Source organism: Ailuropoda melanoleuca, chromosome 10 (genome assembly GCF_002007445.2).
Source record: "Ailuropoda melanoleuca isolate Jingjing chromosome 10, ASM200744v2, whole genome shotgun sequence".
Classification (NCBI taxonomy): Eukaryota; Metazoa; Chordata; class Mammalia; order Carnivora; family Ursidae; genus Ailuropoda; species Ailuropoda melanoleuca.
The window spans coordinates 12444080-12465513 of NC_048227.1; the positions used below are offsets into that span (position 1 = coordinate 12444080).

General features: G+C 36.8%; 1 protein-coding gene across 1 annotated transcript in view; it reads left to right on the plus strand.

The window, feature by feature from the left end:
* AUTS2 (activator of transcription and developmental regulator AUTS2) overlaps positions 1 to 21434 on the plus strand; it is a 1158739-nt gene that overhangs the window by 545325 nt on the left and 591980 nt on the right. Inside the window, 1 exon segment of the mRNA XM_034670021.1 lies at positions 1910 to 1945. Coding sequence (XP_034525912.1) covers positions 1910 to 1945 — 36 coding nt within the window.

Sequence of the window (21434 nt, forward strand, 5' to 3'; positions counted from 1 at the left end):
ACCCAGCTCCCTGAGTAATGTACAATATATATGCAAAATGAGTATAACAGAGCTTTCCGAGTCCTGAAGGATGTAATTTTCTTTGGTATACAATAAGATGATATGTATGTGGGGGCGGGGAGGGGGGCTTGGAGGGGTGCTTCTGCTTCTGGATAAAATACATTTGCAGGAAGGGGGGGGGGGAGAAAAAACCTGAAATAAACAAGTCCCATGTTCTTTCTGAGTAATTCATCCTAAAATGAGTTTACCTCCCAGGGGCATGACTCCAGGGTGGTGGAGACCTAAGTTGGCTTTTGCCTTCCTCTGTTCCATGGAGGGCTATGGGTGTCGAAAACAGGTGATGCTGTCACATGGCTAATCACTGCAATGAGAAGCTGTCTCCATGGCTACTGTGGATCTCCCTACATACCATTTATGGGATCAAGAATGCAGCAAGATTTTTTTAAACCAAGTCCAGTGTGCAAGATCACACATCTGTTGTCCTTATTCCCCTGAGCCTGTCTGAAACACCTAGGTGAAGGAAGTTGTGCTTTGGGAAGTGCATTTAGGAATGCCCCAGAGCATTCTATTCTTCTTTGATGTGGATGCTGTTGGTACTTACAGCACTGTATTTCCTTCTCAGGAAGCAGTTTAAAATCAAGAAGATCCACGTCTACTGTATTTTTAGAGATGCTAAATTCACCTAATCTTTTTTCCCCCCTATGCAATCCAGTCTCTCATGTATTTATACATTAATTGAACAAATACTTGTTACATGCATCCTGTGTGCAAAGCATTGTGCTGAGCACTGAGGAAGCAGTGATGACTTAACTGGATGGTCCCTGCTACCTGCAGTTTGCAAAGCAGGGAAAGGACATTTGGGTGGAAGAGCTAGAGGTGAACTGAGTAACGCTGCTTGGGGGTAGAAGTTAGCCCAGCCCGGGGAAGGTGAAGCACCTGACCCAGGCTAGTCAGGGAGAAGGCCTTACTGGTGCAAGGACACCAAGCTGAGACCAGGAGACCAACCCCGCATTAGCAATCTTTTTGTTTCAAGCTTATTTGGGGCCTTTCTTGTTCATGAACAGACAAAAAATTAAAAAATTTGTAATGAGAGGTTTTGAGAAAAGAAGAGACAGAAATGCAAACAAGCATGGATCATAGATAAGTTTAAAACAAAAACTGAGTTCTCTTTTTGGCCTCTTTGCCTAAAGAAGTGCAAACCTTTCAGAATTATTATTATTTTTTTTAGTTTTCTGAGTGTCAGAACTGTGGAAGCCTAAATTGATAATTCTTGTGACTAAAACCTTCGGAAAAATGGTGCTTTTCACTGCTTCCCTTTACCCACACATTCTTTGCATTTTATTCTACTAATTATGTTTACAAAATGTCTCATTTTTGAAAAGCACTCTGTGTGTACTAACTGGTGCCTTTAGGGAATAAACTGGCAAGTAGGTCATACACTGGAAAAGTCATCCAAACCCACTGGGCTTTTATTTTCAAGTCAGTCTGGGCTTTTTCCTCTTGCGTGCCCCTTTGCGGCCACAAAACTGAGTAGCTTGAGACCAGGGCATTGAATGTCAGCAAGTCAGGGAGGCAGGCTGATGCGTGTCTGTTTAGTCTCAGTGCAGGGCGAAATGCCATCATTAATTCATTACCCAGCTGCCTGTCAAATAAATTGGCAATTACGTCCGCCGCAGAAGCTTGGAATTCAGTAAATAGCACGTTAGCATCTCTGAGTTGTTGAGAGATGTAAAGGGGAAAATTAAGCCAACACGGTGTTTGTATCAGTAGCAGATGACAAGGGGCAGCATACGCTAGTGATGTGATGTAGCGATGAAAAACTCGCAAAGGGCTGGTAATGAGCTGTGTGGATTGGAACGTGTTAAAAACCATTGCTGATTTTCCACTTTGTCTTTATGCTTTATTGCAGAGTTCAGCTCCTTCCAGCTTGGGAACAGGCTACTTCGTAAGTTTATCTCAACTTCCACATGTATGCCTTGCGTTGGCCTTGATTTACTTCTATGATGTTCGCTCATGAGGATGTGAAAAAAAATCTGAGAAATCCCCTCTCAGTCCTAAAGAGCAGACTGATACCCATCCTTTCATTAGGATTATTTTATTTTTAAGCAATTGGGCCCTAGGTCAGTCTGAGATGTACGTGTGGTTCCTAGGGTACTTCCTCCTTCCCTGGCAGCGTAAAGGAAACCTGACTGGCTTACGCCACCTTTCCTGCATAATTGTTTTTTTTAGTGACAAGTGTCATGTGAAGGATGTAATTCAGTTTATGTATTGAGGTCTTATTCACTTTTAAGATCCCTTAAAGAACTTTCTACATATACAGTGAATTGCCTTAAAAAAAACCCCAAAAAACAAAAAACAACTTTTGTTGAAAGGTGGTGTTTTAATGGATGTTTTCCCTTACAGTCTGAGTACATGGCCTTTAGATTTCCTTGAAACAATCATGGAACTCCTTGTTTTAGCAAATACAAGTGTATTATTTTATTTCTAGACATTTCTTTGTCCTTTGAGAGGGGTGGGGATGGTGTCATACCTCAGGGATTAGCTCATAGATACTTTTCTCATAGAGAAATTGTCACTTCATTTCTTTTGTTTATAGCAAAATCACCCTTTCTAGATTCAATAATCTTTTTCAAGATCTAAGTGAAGAAGAGTTACAAATAGGCATTATTTACACAACAGGAAAACATGCCCGTGTGGAGGTTTTATGTGGTATTTAAAGGACTCTGATTTGTGTTCTGAGTGATGAACACTGGTACTCTAATGCCTGCTCAGCATTTTCTGAGAAAATAATGAAATCATGAAAATAAAACAAAGTGGAAAATAATTACTGATTCAGTTTAGTTGCCTTTAAATTTCTTTCCTCTAAAATGCTAATTATGCTGGTTTTCTTCTGCCCACACATTTCTCTTCATACATTTACATTAAATATATGAAAACCAGCATCATTTCGTTGAATGATAAGTCTTTTCCAAGCTTGGCAGAAGTAGCATATTCTAAATGTTGATTTTTTTTTTATCTTAATCTGTGATAATGAGGAGGAAAAGGATAAGGATAAAGATTTTTCGGTACCTGCTTAATACAGTCAGCACGCTTATCCTTGCTCCTTATTGTGGCTGAATATTCATGCTTACAGAAACACGCAGGATGCCGAAGCAGTCGAAATAACAGAAGTAGTCCATCTGCCATGTCTTCACACCAGGCTGGATGTGGGTTGAGATGCTGGAAGTAAAATCTGGAGACTGCCAGTGTCTGTTCTCTGTCCAAAAGCTAAATTATCCTTCTTGGCTTTCTTCAGTAGAACAAGGCCAAAACCACTAACTTAGCCCTTGATCACTTTGAGACTGAACATTCTAGTATTTTTTTTTATTGTCAATATGATAACCCTGAAAGAAGAAAGTCATCTGTGGAAACATCAAAAATTTTATTATGCTTTTTGCCACTAATTTTTCTAATTCCAGGAGTGTTTCTTTTTTATTCTTTAATAATACATTCTTATGAGGAAAGAGTCTGCAGTTACAAATCTAAAATGATTTTTAGATTCACACAGTGTTGGAGGAGTATAAAAGTTTGTCCTTTGGTAAAATTGCTCTTAGTATTACTTTGCTTACATAAAAAAAATAAGTAATATTAGCTTACACGGAAAAGGTATGTACCATATGCGTGGTCAGCTCTGAACTATGACAAAAATGCTCTACTGAGAATGTGTTTCCAATAATGGGTTTTTTCTCTTACCAAAGTGCAAAATCTATTGATATTATTGCCAAGTTCTCATCAAAAAGTGTCTTATGTTTCAATTTTCATGCCAACAGTATCCCATGTAACACTTGATTTCAGGTACTAACATCAGCATTGGTGAGTTTCATGCTTCTGAGTGGAAATAGTATATTCACAACTTATAAGTGTGTTGTGTCAACATGGTCTTTGTACTTTGCTTTATGATCTATGATGTCATTATAGCCTTTATTTATGTCCGTAATGAAGGCTCAGCATCAGGTAAGTGGAATGGTGATACGTGGACTCTATCCTTACTTCTTTTCAGCATCTCTCTGAAGTGTGGGTGGAGGCACTTCACCTGCAGAGTTACTGTGTTATTAATGCAATTGAACCATAGTGTGAACTCTGGTGTAAAAAAACTGAAGGCACTCACCCTATTGGGTTTAACGACCTGGAAGTGTTTTCTTAAATACTCTCCCTTGTCCCAACGTTAGTCTAACGTCACAATTTCCTTTCATTTAGAGTTTATGCTCTTAAAGAGCTTTTAGTGAACTAGGGTAAAATGCTGATCATTGTGTGTGCTAATAAAATAGACACCCACCCAAGTACACACACACACACACACACTCACTCACGTATGCCTGTGTACACCCCTGTCCACAGCCAATACATTCTACTTTCTTTCAGTTCTTTCCATTTATCAGTAGTGATGTTACAGAATTTAAAGAAGAATCCTTTGTTTTTGATTTAGTTGTATTTGTTTATATCTCTTTGGTTTTGTGTTCCAAAGATGTCTGCTTAGGTCTGTTACTTTTCCAATTCATTTATAAGCGGAAGATTTGAGAAATGAGAACAGCAGCTAAAATCAGTATTTACATAAGCATATTGCAAAGGATTCTTAAAGTAGACAAAATAAAGAAGGATTGGAACAAACTTTTCACATTTTTGGGAGCTTTTGAATAATGTGGGTGTTATACACACAGAGACACACACATATATATTCATTACATACTCATGCCCAGCTCATATTCTAAATATAAATGAAAGTATAGACTAGTTGGAATCTATTTGCTTTTAAAAATTTTTTTTTGTATTTTGGCAAGAGTACCAAAACTTGTTGGAGTGTGTAGGGTTTTTCTTTTTTTTAAACATTAATGCAGTGAACAAGTTTTCATTTTAATTTAAATGTTTTGGGCTATATTCTCTTCTTATACGTGTATTTGAAATGTTCTTGTGCATAGTGGGTAATTGAGAACTTAGAGACAGACTGATCTGAAGCCTAGTTATGTCACCTTGGGCAGGTTATTTAATGTCTGTAAATCTGCACCCACCTAATAGAGTTGTGAATTCTAAATGAGACAAGGTGTTTAATGCACACAGAACAGCTCTCATTAATAGCAAATTATTCCCATTATAGTGTGTGATGGCCAAAACTTGGTCTCATTAAGTGGCTGTGTAATGTTGTGGTAGGTAGGGGATCACCGCCAGAAATTAGTGATGCAAGAAGTAAATTTTGGGATTTGTAGTTGTTGGTCAGGAACATTCTTGCAGCTTTCTGAGGAGCCTGTGATTGTGGGTTCTGTCAGCTGTATACCACGTGACTCCATATGTGAACAAAAAACAAATATGGAATTCACTTTCTCTGATCCTCTGTGATCACCGTGATGTTAGAATGACCTATTGTAGGCTGTCTGTGTATTACAGTTGTTTAATTTGTCCCTTAAAGTCATTTGCTTGTTTTCTCCCTCAGAGTCGAGGCATGTAAAGACTGCTGACAGCTCTTGAGGTTGGGCTGGAACAGTAAGAAAGATGTGTTCAAAACATTCAGGTGTTATGAGGTTGTGTCACGTCTTTGCTTCTCCCGGACCCCCAAAAGAAAAGGGGATGCCCTAGCGTACCTGAATGAAGTAACTGAAGCCAGGAGAGTGACAAGACCAGGGAAAACATCTCCTGGTTGCCAGTGGTCTGATGTGTCATCACAGGAAGGTTTGGGACTCATTCTTTACAAGCACTTGAGCTCATATATGTAGTTGGTAGCTACTGTTGGTATAGGGGTCACTGACTTGTCAGGCTGAAATTGATCCCTGGTATAAAGAAAGCTTTCCTTCGTTCTGCTAAGGTGTCCTGCCTACTTCTCTGGATAATTTTCAGCCTTCTGCCAAGTTTGAATCTAAGTGTCTTTGGCCAATAGTGTCAAATAGCTTGGATCCTGCTTTTGTAAACTCCGGTGATCCAGAGATTTACTGTAATGGTTCCCAACTAATAACTTTAATTCTCCTCAATTGCATCACATTTGGCTAAATATAAATGTAAATATACATACTTTAAGATTATCAAGGAAACGAACCCACTTCTACACAATGATTAAAACGACCACGTTACATAATAGAGGGGAATTGTGGAGTGGTACTCTTCTTAAAGTGGGATGTGTGATCACTGCTTTCCTGTGCACTCAAATTACTTAAGAAGTTGTGTTGATAGTGTTGGTAACAGGCAGTGGGGTGCAAAATACTGACCTGTGGCTTTCCATCAGAGCTTTAAGGTCATAAAGGGATTAAATTCTTTGCCCTGTTCTAAGTTTTTGACTATAGACCCTTGAAATATCTCCTGTTTTTCTTTGAATAATGTGGGTGTTTTAAAGACTGGGCTTTTCTTTTAACAGACATTTCCGACTTTTTGTCTTTTCCTAAGTACTAAGCACCTTCTCCATCAGACTTTGTTCTAGGTGATGGATTACAGATGTGAATAACCATGCCCTTTCAAGGATTTAGTCTTAAACCCAGGTCCTTTCCTTCCTCTGTGATGCCTTTTAAATATTTTTGACACATTGCATTTAAATAAGCGGATTTCAGCTCTACTGAGAACCTAACATTCTTTAACTTTATAACGTTTCTCTGGGTTTTAACTTTAGAAATGCAACTACATCAGCCTGGCCTTCACAGCAACCCCATCCAAAGTCATCTCCCTCCCCACCTGCCAGTTCTTGCTGGTGATGCTGGGAGAGAATTTTTTAATTCAGGTATTTAATCAAAACCTGTCAAATGTTTAAAGATAAGTGATGCTGAGTATTTTAACATCTCTCAAATAAGACTCTAATATTTGTATTTATTAATAATTAACTGGGTAAATGAATTAATGGCCATTACTTATTTACTGACGAGTTTCCATTATAATGGAAATTTCTTAAAAATCTGAATTCCATCAGAGATCTCCAGTTGTTACTGGGGCATTTGGACTCATTGGTAAAGATTGAGTTAGAAAACAGCTCACCAGATGGAGAGTTCAGTGCATTTTAATTGTCAATATATATTAAACATCTGTTCTTCATTCTTAAGGTAAATAAGATGTAAGCTTGGCCCTCAAGTCATACACAGTTGAGTTTGATACACGGCAAACTTATCAGTCCTATGAGAAGAGTGAGTAGAGCACTTGGGAGTATTTATAAGGGTCAGTTAATTGTATGAGGGTGAAATTGTGTAGAACTTGATGGATGTTTAGATTTTCAACAGATAAGGAAAAGGTGGAACAAAGTTTGCGGCAGCAAAGGTAAGCCCACAGAGAAATGGCATCATTGTGTGGGATTGCTTTAACTGTATGTATCATGTTTCTGGAGAAAGGTTGGACTTGGCCAAGTAGGTTAATAACAGGGAGTGTGGAACAAAGCCAGGGAAGGAGTTGGGAGAGTGGGGAGGAGAGGATTTTATGTATATCCAGACTTGACATTAGTGATCTGTTAAAAATGAGAAAGATGTTGAATCACAGGATCAGTGACAGTGACACTTCTTTTACTCGAAGTAGGAATCCCAGAAAGGAGAGATTTGATTTTAGGAAGCTAATGAGTTTGGAAGTTAGAGTAGGTAGTTAGAAGTTTAAGTTGTATATATCTTCAGTGGTAGTTCAAAGAGCTGTCCAGAGTAATGGGAAGGAGCAAAGCATTGCCATGCAAATTGAAATTTATGTTAAAATATGTAAAAAAAAAGTAATACTTTGTGAGCATTTCAGTGTGTCCTTAAAACTCAGCCTTATGCTTATCAAAAGATATCTTTGAGGTGTGGTTGTACATGAAATTTTCTTGAGTGACCTCTAGGAATTACCCAGTAAGTCACCAAAGTAGATTTGAAACATTGGCCTCAGAGGTACTCCATCTCCCAAGAGAGCACACCACTAAAATTTTTATGTAATATTTAATATACAAACATTTTTATGAATTATTTGTTTATAATAATGGAATAAAATATTGGAATCCATCATTCAAAAGCTGGGACATGACTGATGATTTGGAAGCTACCTATTTATTGTGCAGAAACATCAGGGTAAATGAAGTCAATTGCTCTTCCTAATGGTAAAAAGGTACCATGTTTTTGAATTGTAACCTTTAAATATACCCTGAATTATAATTGAGAAAGTAACAAAACCCAAATCTCCACAGTGGGTGTTTTATTTAAGGTTAGGAACCACAGAATTAATCTTCGTTATCTTGGAGGGTTGGTTTGTACCCGGACTAAGTATCTGTGTTCTGACTGCCTTCTCTGCATAGTCACCAATAAACTCTAATTTCAGGGGCCTTAGACTAAAAATACAGTTGTACTTTCCATTTATTTATTTTTTTCTGTTTTTGATTGGGTGTGACTACTCTTAATTTTGGGAACAGGATCAGTGAGCCATGAGCAACATACTCTGACTATATGAAAAGTACAAGTTAAATTCTGGCGAGCAGACATTTAATCATTTGCAGGATCTCCACACTGAGGTGGCTCTTCCAGCTCACCCTGAGGAAATTGTCTTCTGTGTCCACATTTTTAGTTTCAACTTTTTCATGCAGTACAAAGGAATTGAGAAATTTGGTGAACAGGATAATCAGATGAGAAAGGATCCATTGGTGTCTCCAGTTGCCACCAACCCCTTCGCACTCTCGTCTTCTCAACATTTCTGTGAAGAGATAGGCTAGGTATTTTTAAACATCTGCTGTCTACAGGAGTCTTTGTTGTTGGCTGTTGCAAACTCTAATTGAGGAGATAATATGAAAATCTAGGTGTTCCTGCTGGATGTAGGGAAATAACCTCCCTGTTCTCTCAGCCCCCTTCCTTTGCCCCTCAGATTCGGAGAAAATAAATCATTTTTGGGGGAAAAAAAAAGATTTTACAAGCCACTGGACTAGATAATTACTTAAAGGGCCTTTGATTCTAATATCCCAAGATCCTTGATTCTAGCTCCTTTACACCTAAATGTTTGCCATGTGGGACCAGTGCTTTCAATTGGTTTTGCTGCCTCTCTTAGCTCTCCTTTGAACCGTAGGAATGCAAGGCCATGGTCCCCTTAGTGCTTAATGAACACTGCTTTTCAGTGTCAGCAATGAAAGAGATCCACATTTCGATTGAGTGACCAGGTCTGCCTTTCTTTGAAATTAATAATAATGAATAATGTTTTCTATTTCTGTTATTCAGTTAGGGTTTGGCATATAGAAATATTGAGGCTGTAGTCTTGTTCTCTTCCATAGCTAGTGCATCCTATCGGTCACAGAGAGGATTCAGGAAAGACTTTTTAGCAGTGGGCATTGAAAATCCTGGAGGGAATGGACAGGCCACTCATGGAATTCAGAAAGTCTCTCTCTCTCTCTCTTCCCATCCCTCCCCCTCCTTCTCCCTAGACCACCCTCCCTTCCTCCTTCCCTCCCTCCCTTCCTTCCTCCCTTCTTCCCTTCCTTTTTTTTTTTCTTTTTCTGACACTGGCTTCAAAGAAGTCATCCTATTCTTATTGGAGATTCCCAGGTTATAGAAATGTTGAATTAGTGGGTATGAGCTATATTATATAAAATGAGCTGTGGGCAGTGTGAAATACCAAGGTTTTCTCTGACTACCCACACAGCCTTCATTTTTGATAGATTTAACTGCCTTGGAGTTTTATGGACTATCAATCAGAATCTCAGATCAAAGGACTCATTCCTTTGCTTAACTGCTTTAAAAAAATTTTTTTTCCTGAAATTGTAAATTAGATGCCTCCCAATCCATTGCATAAGAAACTTACAGCTTTGTGAAACACCAAGAGTATCATTTGAAGAGGTTAAAAAACACAACTGGGGCTTGTTAAAGAGGAAAAGTGCTGTTTTAACTCCAAGTGTCACATTTTCCTATAGTCAGCTCCAGCAGTAAACAAGAGTTATTGGAAGCTGAGATAGTTTGAGACACTTCACTTATCTCCCGATACTTGACTTCAGAAGCCAAACATTTAAAATGCATTTTGCTTGTGTAAAAATGTTTATCCATTTAAAATACAATGTCGTTTTAACAAAAGCACCCTGGTGACAAGCTGTTTAGATATCGCACAGTTAATAAACTGTCAGGTTCCATACACATATACGTGAAAAGACCAGCACAGTTACCCAAGGCTTGGCATTATAAATCACTGTTAACAAACCTTAATTTGCTTACTAGGCTAATGAATGATCTCCAATTTTCCTGTAGTAATTAGCTTCACTAACAGTCATGTTTAAAGGGACCTGCCTTATACTACACTTAATTTCTGCTCTGAAATCTTTGGTATCTGGTTTGCAGGATGGAAACAAAAACAAAATAAAAAAAAAAAAAAAGAGCGAGAAAACAAAGCCTATTAGTCTCCATTGACAGCTCTCTTGTAATAAATCCCGATTGTGGGTATTCTCAAGTAGAAGCATTGCCAAAGGTGATGACTGTCTATTAGGGCTTATAAACTGTAATGTACTCGCAGATCTGCAATGGAGTGGTGAAGCCAGATAATTGCAGTGTTTCCTGTCTAAATGTGCTGCTGTGTGTAGTGGCCTCTGATTTTAAGGAGCCATTAAAAATGCAGCAAGGCATAACAGCTGTGGTTCCTGGTGTACTCCTAATATTTCGTATGTTCATCACATCTCATAAAATCTTGCCCAAACCAACAAATGACTATGTGTACAGCTGGTCTGCCACAGAAGGAAATTGAGGAGAAACTGAATCATGCAGGTAGCATTACAGAGAACCACCAAGAACTCACCAAAACCGACGGTGTGCCACATGTCTCTTTTTTACTCCCATGAATTCTGTTTCCATTTTAGTTCCTAAAGAGAACATTCACATTTTACCTTTTGCAAGAGGATCCTATCGGTAACCTACTTTTTCCTACCTTTGTGGGAAATAGGCCTGACTTTGCCATGAGAAGGGAGGGCTGTATCCTGTGCAGAGAAAGTCATGGGAAGTTGGTATCTCAAACCTAAACCCAAAGGACACAAGAAATTTGGTTCCTTCATAGTTTATTTGAAATACATGTTAAAAATAACTTTGGAACAGAACTAGCAATGTGATATGAAAACCTGATTTCTCTGAACAAAAGCATTAATACTAGAACATTCTGGGAAGCAAGGGAAACTAAAGAAGCCAATATGTTCTTCTAATCAAATATTAAACAGCTAAGCATCATGACCAAATGGAAGTCTAAAGGGGCATTTGTAAAGAGGCATAATATAGTCACAAGTTATTTTCATCTGTTGCTAAATTGCCAGCTTTCAATTTGGTAATTAAAATGGATGTATTATTTTGACTTCACCTGTATAGGTTTAGAGTTAATAGAACCTCTGAGTCAGAAGGGACCTCAAATATCACCTTGTCTGACTGCCAGTCTGAAACTGAACTCAGAAAACTAAGCATTGTTAGTGTAGGCTGACAGCGAAGGACTATGACCTCCTGTATTCTCGAAACTGTCCTTTATTGGCATAGCTGAAGATCCCATCAATTTTCTTACCACCTACACCTCACTGTTCTTTTGATTACAGGCAACTAACAACTCTGCCTTTTCCATATGCAGAATAACACACACACACACACACACACACACACACACGCATGCATCTATTTTAACCTCTGTTGAAGTTCATCTTGGTGCATTTAGTACACTTGTCCATTATTCAACGCTGTGGGGGTTCTGCCATCTAATACGTCATTGTTTCTCTTAGCACCGTGCTGGTGAGTACTACCCACTGCCATACGTGTGACTTCCTCTTCTTCATCCAAGCCGTAGACTACAAAATATCAGTGCTGCTAAGTTTTCCTCACTGCTCTTTTCGTAATGTCTCTTCTTCGTGGGATCTGATAGATGCGAGCTGGCTTTTACAGATTCTGGGTATTTATCCCCTTTGGTGATATTTTATCTGGAGCCGCAAAAAAAAAAAAAAATCAGACCATCTTCCTTTGTTTTGTGTATCCATACATACTTTTGGAAAGGGCTTTGAGGCAATCTGTGGACATGCTTAGTATACTGTCTCTTTTTCCTTTGTAGTCATCTTATCCAGTTTAAAAAAAAAATTAACTGGACATTATTGTGTGGATACCTTTGTTCTGCTGCAGAATGGCAAAGTAATTGACCATTAAAATATACTTACCATAGATTCCGTTGTGATGTGGGTATTCATAGCTAAGCCTCTTCAAATTATTCTAATATATGTGAACAAGCAGTATTATCTAAAATAGATAAAAGGACACACTATAAAAGAGGTGCAATTTGATACAGTATTCATGTCATAACAGATATGCATGAGTAATAATTAGAAAAAGGAGACAAATGAAGAACTTGGTATTATTTATAATAGGTCTCTGTTATATACAGATGCATCCTAAATGTGGAATTCTTGAATTGTGACACATATTTAAATTTTGAGTACAGAAGACATAGTAAATTTATTTTTGAAATTTTTGCAAATTCTAAATTGGTCAGGCCATGAAATTACATTGTTTTTTTTTTCCCCTCATCTTTCAAATGAAGGTTGGATCAAGGTGCTCTTTAAACGGGTATTTCAATGTCAGCACATCTGTGGATGTGTTGGAAAGACTGTTGTACAACCAATTAAGAGACTATACATGTTCAGGGACCATTTGTATAAGTCATTTTGTGAATGAGGAAAGGAAGGTAAGTATCTTTTCCAAAGTCGTACAACTAGGGGAAGAATTCAAGTTGAGAATTGAGCTTAAAAACATAAAACTATCCTGCCAAGAGGCTGAATACTTAACTTCACATTGAGCAATAGGAAAATAGGGTCTGCTTTTTTTTTTTTTTTCCCTTAACCTTTTGGGAACATAGGCCAAAGGATAAGTTTTGTCTATCTTTGTTTTACCTCACTAAATAGACATTAAAGCAAGTGGATCCTTATCTTCAGCTAAGCATAAAGCCTTAGTTTTTCTCTTCCAAAAAAAAGGTTATGTAAGGGGTGCCTGGGTGGCTCAGTTGGTGAAGCGTCTGCCTTTGGCTCAGGTCATAATCTCAGGGCCCTGGGATCTAGCCCTGCATGGGGTTCCCTGCTCAGCGGGGAGCCTGAGTCTTCCTCTGCCTGCAGCTTCCCCTGCTTGTGTGCTCCTTCTTTCTCTCTCTCTGACAAATAAATAAAATCTCTAAAGAAGTACACAGTTTTCTAATGACATGATGTTGAACATCTTTTGATAGGCTTACCATCTGTATATCTTCTTTGGCGAGGTGCCCGTTCAGGTCTTTTGCCTATTTGTTAATCAGGTTTTTCATGTTTTTTTTTTTGGTTGGGTTTTAAGAGTTTTGTTACGTACTTTGCATAAATAGTCCATTATCAGTTATGTCTTTTGCAGATATTTTCTCCCAGTCTGTGGCTTGTCTTCTCATTCTCTTGACATCGTTTTTCACAGAACAGAAATTTTTCCTTTTAATGAAGTGGAGCTTATCAATTATTTATTACATATGTTGTGCCTTTGGTGTTGTATTAAGAAGTCACTGCTGTACCCAGGCTTATACAGAGGAATGTTACAGTTTTGTGTTTTATATTTTGTCTTTGATATGTTTTGAGTTAAATTTTGTGTAGGGTATAAGGTGTGTGTTTAGATGCTTTGTGTTTTTCGTTATTGTATGTGAATGTCCGGTTTTTCCACCACTGTTTGTCAAAAAGACTTAACTTTGCTCCATTGTATTGTCTTTGCTCCTTTGTCAAAGATCAGTTAACTGTATTTCCGCTTATTTCTGAGCTCTCTGTTCTGTTACATTGGTCTGTTCATCTCCTCTCTCACCAGCACCATAGTGTCTCAATTGCTGTAGATAAATAATGAGTATATTAGTTATTTATTCATAAGTCTTGAAGTTGAGTTACGTCAGTTCTTCAACCTTGTTCTTCTCCATCAACATTGAGTTAACAATTTAGGTCTGTTGTGTTTCTCTATAAACTTTAGAAGCAATTTGTCAATAGCCATAAAACATCTTGCTGAGATTTTGAGAAGAAATGACATCTAGACAATATTATGTCTTCTTATTCATGAACATGGAACACCTCTCCATAAATTTAGTTCTTCTTTGGTCTCTTTCATCAGAATTTTGTAATTTTCCACACATAAATCTTACATACATTGTAAGTTATGTATGAGTTATACATCTTGTTAGATTCATAACTAAATATTTTATTTTGGGGTGTGCTTATGTAAATTATAATGTCTTAATTTCAAATAACACTTGTTCATTGCTGGTATATAGGAAAGTAATTGATTTTTGTAATATTATTAACCTTGTGTCTTGCAACCTTGCCCCATCACTTATTAGTTGTAGGAGTTTCTTTTGGATTTGCTACATAGGTGATCATTTCATCTGCGAACAAAAACAGTTGTATTGTTCCTTCCCAATCTGTATACCTGTTATTTGCGTTTCTTGTCTTACAACATTAGCTAGGACTTCCGGTATGATGTTAAAAAGAAGTGGTGAGGGAGAACATACTTGCCTTGCTCTTAAGCTTGCACAAGAAAGGTTTAAGAATTTTACCATTAAATATGATGTTAGCTGTAGGTTTTTTTGTAGGCATTCTTTATCAAGGTGAGGAAAGTTCTTTTTTAATCCTACTTTGCTGAGAGCTTTTATCATAGATGCATACTGGATTTTGCCAAATCTTCATCCTTGCTTTTCTACTTGGTAATGGTGTGTCTTTTTTTTTTTTAATATACTGTTGGATTTGATTGCTAATATTGAGGATTTTTACATATATGTTCATGAGAGATAATGGTCTATATTTTTCTTTTCATCTAATGTCTTTGTCCAGTTTTGATATTAAGGTAATGCTGGTCTCATAGAATGAGTCATGAAGTATTCTCTTTTTCTATCTTCTGGAAGAGACTTTAGATAATTGCTAAAATTTCTTCCTTAAATGTTTAGTAGAATTTGCCAACAAACCCATCTGGGTCTGGTGCTTTCTGTTTTGGAAAGTAATTAATTATTGATTCATTTGTTTAATCAGATCTATTCAGCTTACCTATTTCTTCATATGTGAGTTTTGGCATAGTGTGTCTCTTAAGGAATTGGTTCATTTCATCTAGGTTGTCATTTATGGCATAGAATTCTTCAAAATATTCCTTTATTATCTTTTTAATGTCTATGGAATATGTAGTGATATCCCTTCTTTCATTTCTGATATTAATAATTTGTGTCTTCTTTTTATCATAGCCTGGGTAGAAACTTAAACTGATTTTATCAAGCTTTTCAGAGAACCAGCTTTTGTCTTTTTGACTTTCTTTCTTAATTTTGTTTTCAATTACATTGATTTCTATTCTAATTTTGATTATTTTTCTTCTGCTTACTTCAGATTTAATTTGCTCTAATTTATCTAGTTTCCTAGGGTGAAAGCGTAGATTATTCGGTTTAGATCTATCTTCTTTTCTGATATATACATTCAGTGCTATAAGTTTTCCTGTAAGGACTGCTTTTGCTGTATTCCACATATTTGGATGTATATTTTTATCATTGTCTAGTTCAAAATATTTATTTCTTGAGGTTTGTTGTTTGACCCATGTGTTATTTTAAAAGGTGGTGTTTTCTGGGAAGGTTTTTACTACTCAAAACTGTCACTTTCAGGCCTCCACCCCCCACCAGCCCAGAAGCACTGATTTGTAACAAGCTCCTGAAAAGATTCTGGAGGAATCAGCCCAACACATGTTCACAGGCTTTAGGTGTGTGTTTGTGTGTGTGTATAATGTAATTTTAAAGTAATCTCACCAGTTGTAATTACTACTTGATTTAATTACAAGTGTATTTGTGTTAGGGATTTTTTTATCTGCATCTTCCCTTTTCCTGCTATGGTATAGCTTGTCCAAGACTCATGTAGATATTTATCTAAATCTGACTCTGTATTTTATTTGGTCCTTTGTCTGCCACATAATTTGTCATACTTAAGCAAAGACTTTTATTACTTCCTGGATGCTGTCTTATTTGGGGGAACGGGAAGAAGACTGCATTGGTTCTTGCTACAAGTTTTTTGTTTGTTTGTTTTTTTTAATGGGTCCATTCCTCTATTTTAGAAAATTGCTGTGAGTTTTATTTATATTAAGTTACGTGTTTGAAAATGGAACCTCTAGTTTTAAACCTGTCAGTTTCTATGTAATTAAGATTTCTTTAAGCAACAGATAGCTCATTTAATGTTTTTATTCTTGATTCCATTCATCAAGCTTATTTTATTGTTTTTTATAATCCAGCAATAGGCTCATTCTTGCCTCATTTACTCTTTTGAAGCAATGGAATTATTTATAAATTTTAACTTTTTCATTTTCTGCTTTCCAACCCCCACTTCCATTTGGTCCTGTAACATGAAATTTGCAAAACGTGAGCCTGAATAATAAAGGATCACTTCCTTGATTGCTAAACATATATTATAGTGACTTTAAACTCATTTCAGGTCATCATGCTGCCAATTAGTTTGATTACAAGCATTTAAGCTGTCACATATAAAGCCTTCTGCTTCCTAGGGTTTCACTTTCAAATCATGAAAACTGAGTGCTCTGTACTCTCTATGTATGCAGCTCCCTTTTAATATTTCAGTCAAAACCTAGGCCTCATAAAGATCACCCACAGTTTCAGAGCCTGTATAGACAATGGGCGATTTTGGAGCAGTGGCACAATTTTATTTTAAAATTTATTTAAAAATATAAAATTATGTTCATGTGTACATATGTGTAGGTAGGTGACTGTTAAAAGTACCTCTTTCTTTTCATTTTTGGATATAGTCCACATTTACAAATCATTAAAACTTTAGGATTTAAATATATGGTGACTGATATTTGGTCTGTGAGTGGAAAACTTTCAGAGAATTAAAGCAAAGGAGAGGTTCTAATGCAACACCTTCAACATAGGGAAATGGCCCAAGAGTGTTGGGAGATACCACCCCCCCAAAAAAAAATCAAGGTTATTAAAGTTCCGTAGAGTTGATGAGTTTGTTTAAAGATGTTTTGAAAGCAAGGATAAAATCATGACTCTCAAACATTACAAGATGTACATATTTTAAAGATTTTATTTAATAATGATGGAACTTGGCAGATATTATAGCTAATTTGATAGGAGACTCAAATGAACAGACACAATTATAGATGAGGAATATTGAAATGAATGTATCAATGGAAGCTCAGTTGACTTTGAAGGAAGTCAGTTGAGCCTCTACCTGACAAGAAAGAATTTGCTTGATTATATACGATAATTATTTTCATTGTTATCACGTATCCACAACTTACACAGTTAGAAATTGGCTTTCAGGGGCGCCTGGGTGGCTCAGTTGTTAAGCGTCTACCTTCAGCTCAGGTCATGATCCCACGGTCCTGGAATCGAGCCCCGCATCAGGCTCCCTGCTCAGTGGGGAGCCTGCTTCTCCCTCTCCCACTCCCCCTGCTCATGTTCCCTCTCTCGCTGTGTCTCTCTCTGTCAAATAAATAAAATTTAAAAAAAAATTGGCTTTCATGGATTCAGAAAAACATAATGCTAAAGAGTACACTATAGACAATGCTTAGTGTTCCCATGAAGCAAAATTTCTCTCCTGTTTGATCAAAAACAGTCTCAAAGGAAGGTTAGTTTCTATAGAAGAGGCCTGATTATTTTACATGGTTATAGCAGGAGTGTCAGTTCACTATATAAGGCCTTTTCAAGTTCACTTTTCTTGGAAGGTTTTACAAGCATTTCATATTGAACTTCTAGAAGTCTCTATTTTTGTGTCCTAAGGCTGGAAAGCCAAATTCAGGCAACTCTATCCACCACCTGCATTACCTGTATCCAGAGGACCCTTGAACAATACAGGTTTGAACTGTGGGGGGGGGGGGGTTTCACCAATGTATGGATTTTTTTCTCAACAAATACAGTATAGTACTGGCAAGGTATGTTCTCTTCCTTTATGATTTTCTTAACATTTTCTTTTCTCTAGCTTACTTTAAGAATATACTATATGTAGATTTTCCACTGTGTAGGGGTTTAAGGGTCCCTAACTCCCATGTTGGTCAGGGGTCAACTGTATTTAGGTGAATTTCTTTTTTCTCAAAGTTCCCCAGATATCCCAAGGTGGAAGAGACATTCCTTTCTGTTTGTACAGCTGGACCCTGTCAGTCAGATACCAAGCTAGTTTGTCTAGTGGATTTTGTAAGTAATGGCTCCGTAAAGTCAACCTTATTTCCTTAACAATGTCTAATCATATCTGATTAAATGAGCATTACTCCAAAATATGGCATTCCAGACAAGGCCTTAGAATTTTTCCAGGCATGTCCTGGTAAACAGGAAGACCAATTTTATTGAACCTATATACTATTGCCGTGAAAAATAAGAAGACTTTGAGTTTCTCAATTCTGAGGGGGCGGGGAGCAAGGGTGGAAAGAAGAGCCAATGAGAATGAAATATTATTTAAAAAATTAATATTTAAAAATACTGTAGTTTATAAAAGCAGAATATACCAAGCCATTATGAGTTATAAATAATTTAAAAAGAGAGTCTTATATATATAGAACGTTAAAAGAAATAGAACATGAAAACAGTATCAATGACATTCCTGACAGAACTACCATTCATGAACCCTCAACAGTTCATCTAGCCCTATATAGTTCATTTTTGCTCCACTGGATATTGGGTTATTAATCTCATGAATTATCTGTTTCTCAAATAAGAAGAGTTCTGGAAATCCTGACTCAGCCCACTGTCCTGGTCTTAAAGTTAGCAATGACATCAGAGACGTGCACAAGAGCCTGTGCTTTGAAGTCTTAGTTATTTGAATTACCTGGTACAGTCCTATTAAATGGAGCGCTTTGCTGAAGTCCAGAACTCTGTTCTGGCCCATTGCTGCACGTAGAGCTTTCAAGGAAACATCAGAGCAAAGCAAAAAAAACTTGTAAATGATACAGACTTAAAATTTTCAAAAGCGAGGGGTGCCTGGGTGGCTCAGTTGGTTAGCATTCAATTCTTGATTTCAGCTCAGGTCATGATCAAGCCCCACATCTGGCTCTGCACATAGCGCACAGTCTGTCTCTCTCTGCTGCCCCCCCCCAACTCCCCTGTTCTCTCTCTCTCTCTCTCTCAAATGTTAAAATTTTCAAAGGTGAAAAACCGGGGGGCACATAGGTGGCGCAGTTGAGCATCTGACTTTTGGTTTTGGCTCAGGTCATGATCTCAGGGTCCTGGGATTGAGCCCCTCATCAGGCTCTGTGCTCAGTATGGAGTCTGCTTGGGGTTCTCTGTCCCTCTACCCCTGCCCCCAATGTGTGCACTCTCTCTCAAATAAATAAATAAATAAATCTTTTTAAAAAGTGAAAAATATGATGAAAAATCTTAACTAGAATAATGACACCAAGAAGGAAACTTGGTTGTTTTTATGGCATGCAAAACAAAACTAATTTAAAAAGTTTTAGAATTATGCTTTATTATAAGGAAGCAAGCTCATCAAAACTGAGCAGACTTTGATAAGATTTTAACACATTGCTTTGGTTTTCTGACTCAGATATTAAAAACCAATGCAGATAAAATTCATTTTTCAAGTTTTGTTCTCATTATGTTCTTTGATATTCTGGAGAAAACTGATACTTTACTCCAGGACTGGTTTTAAGTTGTCTATAAAGCCTAATTTCATAATATTACTAATATGTTATTAACGTGCAACATGTTTATTATTGCTAGTTAGAAGTGAGCAAGTAAGCATTAATTTTTTTTCAGTTTCCAATACAGAAAATATCAATATCAGTACACACACACACACACACACACACACACACAAGAATGTCGAGGTACTCAATAAGTTTTAAGAGTGTAAAGGTGTCTGGAGATTAGAAATCTTGAGAATAACTGCTTTAGGACAAAAATGTTCTTTTCCTTGGCAAACAGAAGTATATAGAGTTATAATATACAGAGTTATATTTCTTAAAAACTATTTTAAAATCTAGTGTCAACTGCTTATATTATAATTTTTACCTAAACTAATTAAGTTTGGGGTGCCTGTGTGGCTCAGTCAGTTAAGCATCTGCCTTTGGCTCAGCTCATGATCTCAGGGTCCTGGGATGGAGCCCCACATCTGTCTCCTTGCTCAGCAGGTAGTCTCCTTCTCCCTCTCTCTCTGTACCTTTCCGCGCTGTGCTCACTCTCTCTGTCTCAAATAAATAAATGAAATTTTAAAAAAATAATTAACTCATATTTCACAGAAAGAACCTGAGGGGGGTGGATAATTGTGAACTGCCAGTCAAATATCAGCATTTCAGCAGAGATTGTAGATATATATAGCTAACTTTCTCTAGCCACATATGTCTCTTTTACAACCCCGTATAGTAGCAGAAATGAACCAATTCATTAACTTGACTATAAAGCCTCTGTATAGCTTATAAAAATCAAAAGCTTAAAAATTTTAAATTAGCAATAATAATCAATATTTCAGTATTCCTTCTTAATTAGAAATGGCCTAGGTATCCAATGAATATCCGGTAAGTAACTCAATTTAATATTAGCTCAAGATTTTAAGTTCTTTAAGATTTTGGAAACTCTGTTCAAGCTGACATAGTAGAAACAGAATTACTGTTGAAATAGTTTATCAGAATAATGATTCAATTTAATTAAATTTATGTTTTCATATTCTTAAAAAGAAATAATGCTAGCTTAGTTGACCAATAAACTTGTGTATATATAGGAAGAGCGTTCCACGTAGAATTAAAATAGACACTTGCATTATACTTCACGCTGGAAAGTCAGAAAATACGTAGCTGTGTTTACTAAACCAAATTTTATTAAGCTAATCTTGTTTGGCAGATTTTTACCTAAATTATTTTAATATACCTGGATTTGTAAAATGTTTTTGAGTTGGTTTATGTAAGAATTTATTTTTTAATATACCACAGTTTATTGGAAATTTAATTTCCTTGTTTTCTGGGAACTTGAGGAATATTAGGTTTATGTAAGTCCTTATATGTACTCAATAGCATATTAGAATAGATTTTTTTTTATTTTAAAGACTTTATAATCTTATTAATACCATCTGGAGGTAGGAAAACATTACACACACATACATTGAAAGGTAAAGGCCTTTCTGAATCACAGGCTTAAACATACACATAGGAAAGGAGCTTACAGTTCCAATTCTAAAATGTCAGCCATACATCAAGAGAAAACCTGAAAACAAACAAACAGTAAAGAAAACCTCACTGGTCCAAATTGCAAAGAACTGTTCTCCTTCCCAGAGCACTCAAATTTGTTCGTTATTTGAGCTCAAAACAGATAAATAGAGAAACAAAAAAGACTAATCAGAATTCCTGTTGTTCCTCAAGTGTTTTATGTGATAGAAATCCATTCTTAAGGTTTGGCACATTGCTTACAGAATTATTTCTGTGTTACAGTATACATTTCTGCTTAGCACTGTCATTCTCATTGATAATTCAACAGATGTATGTCTGTCTCTTTTTGGGTTTCCGTGCACATAGCAGTATGTAAAGCAAAGTCTTTCTCCTCAT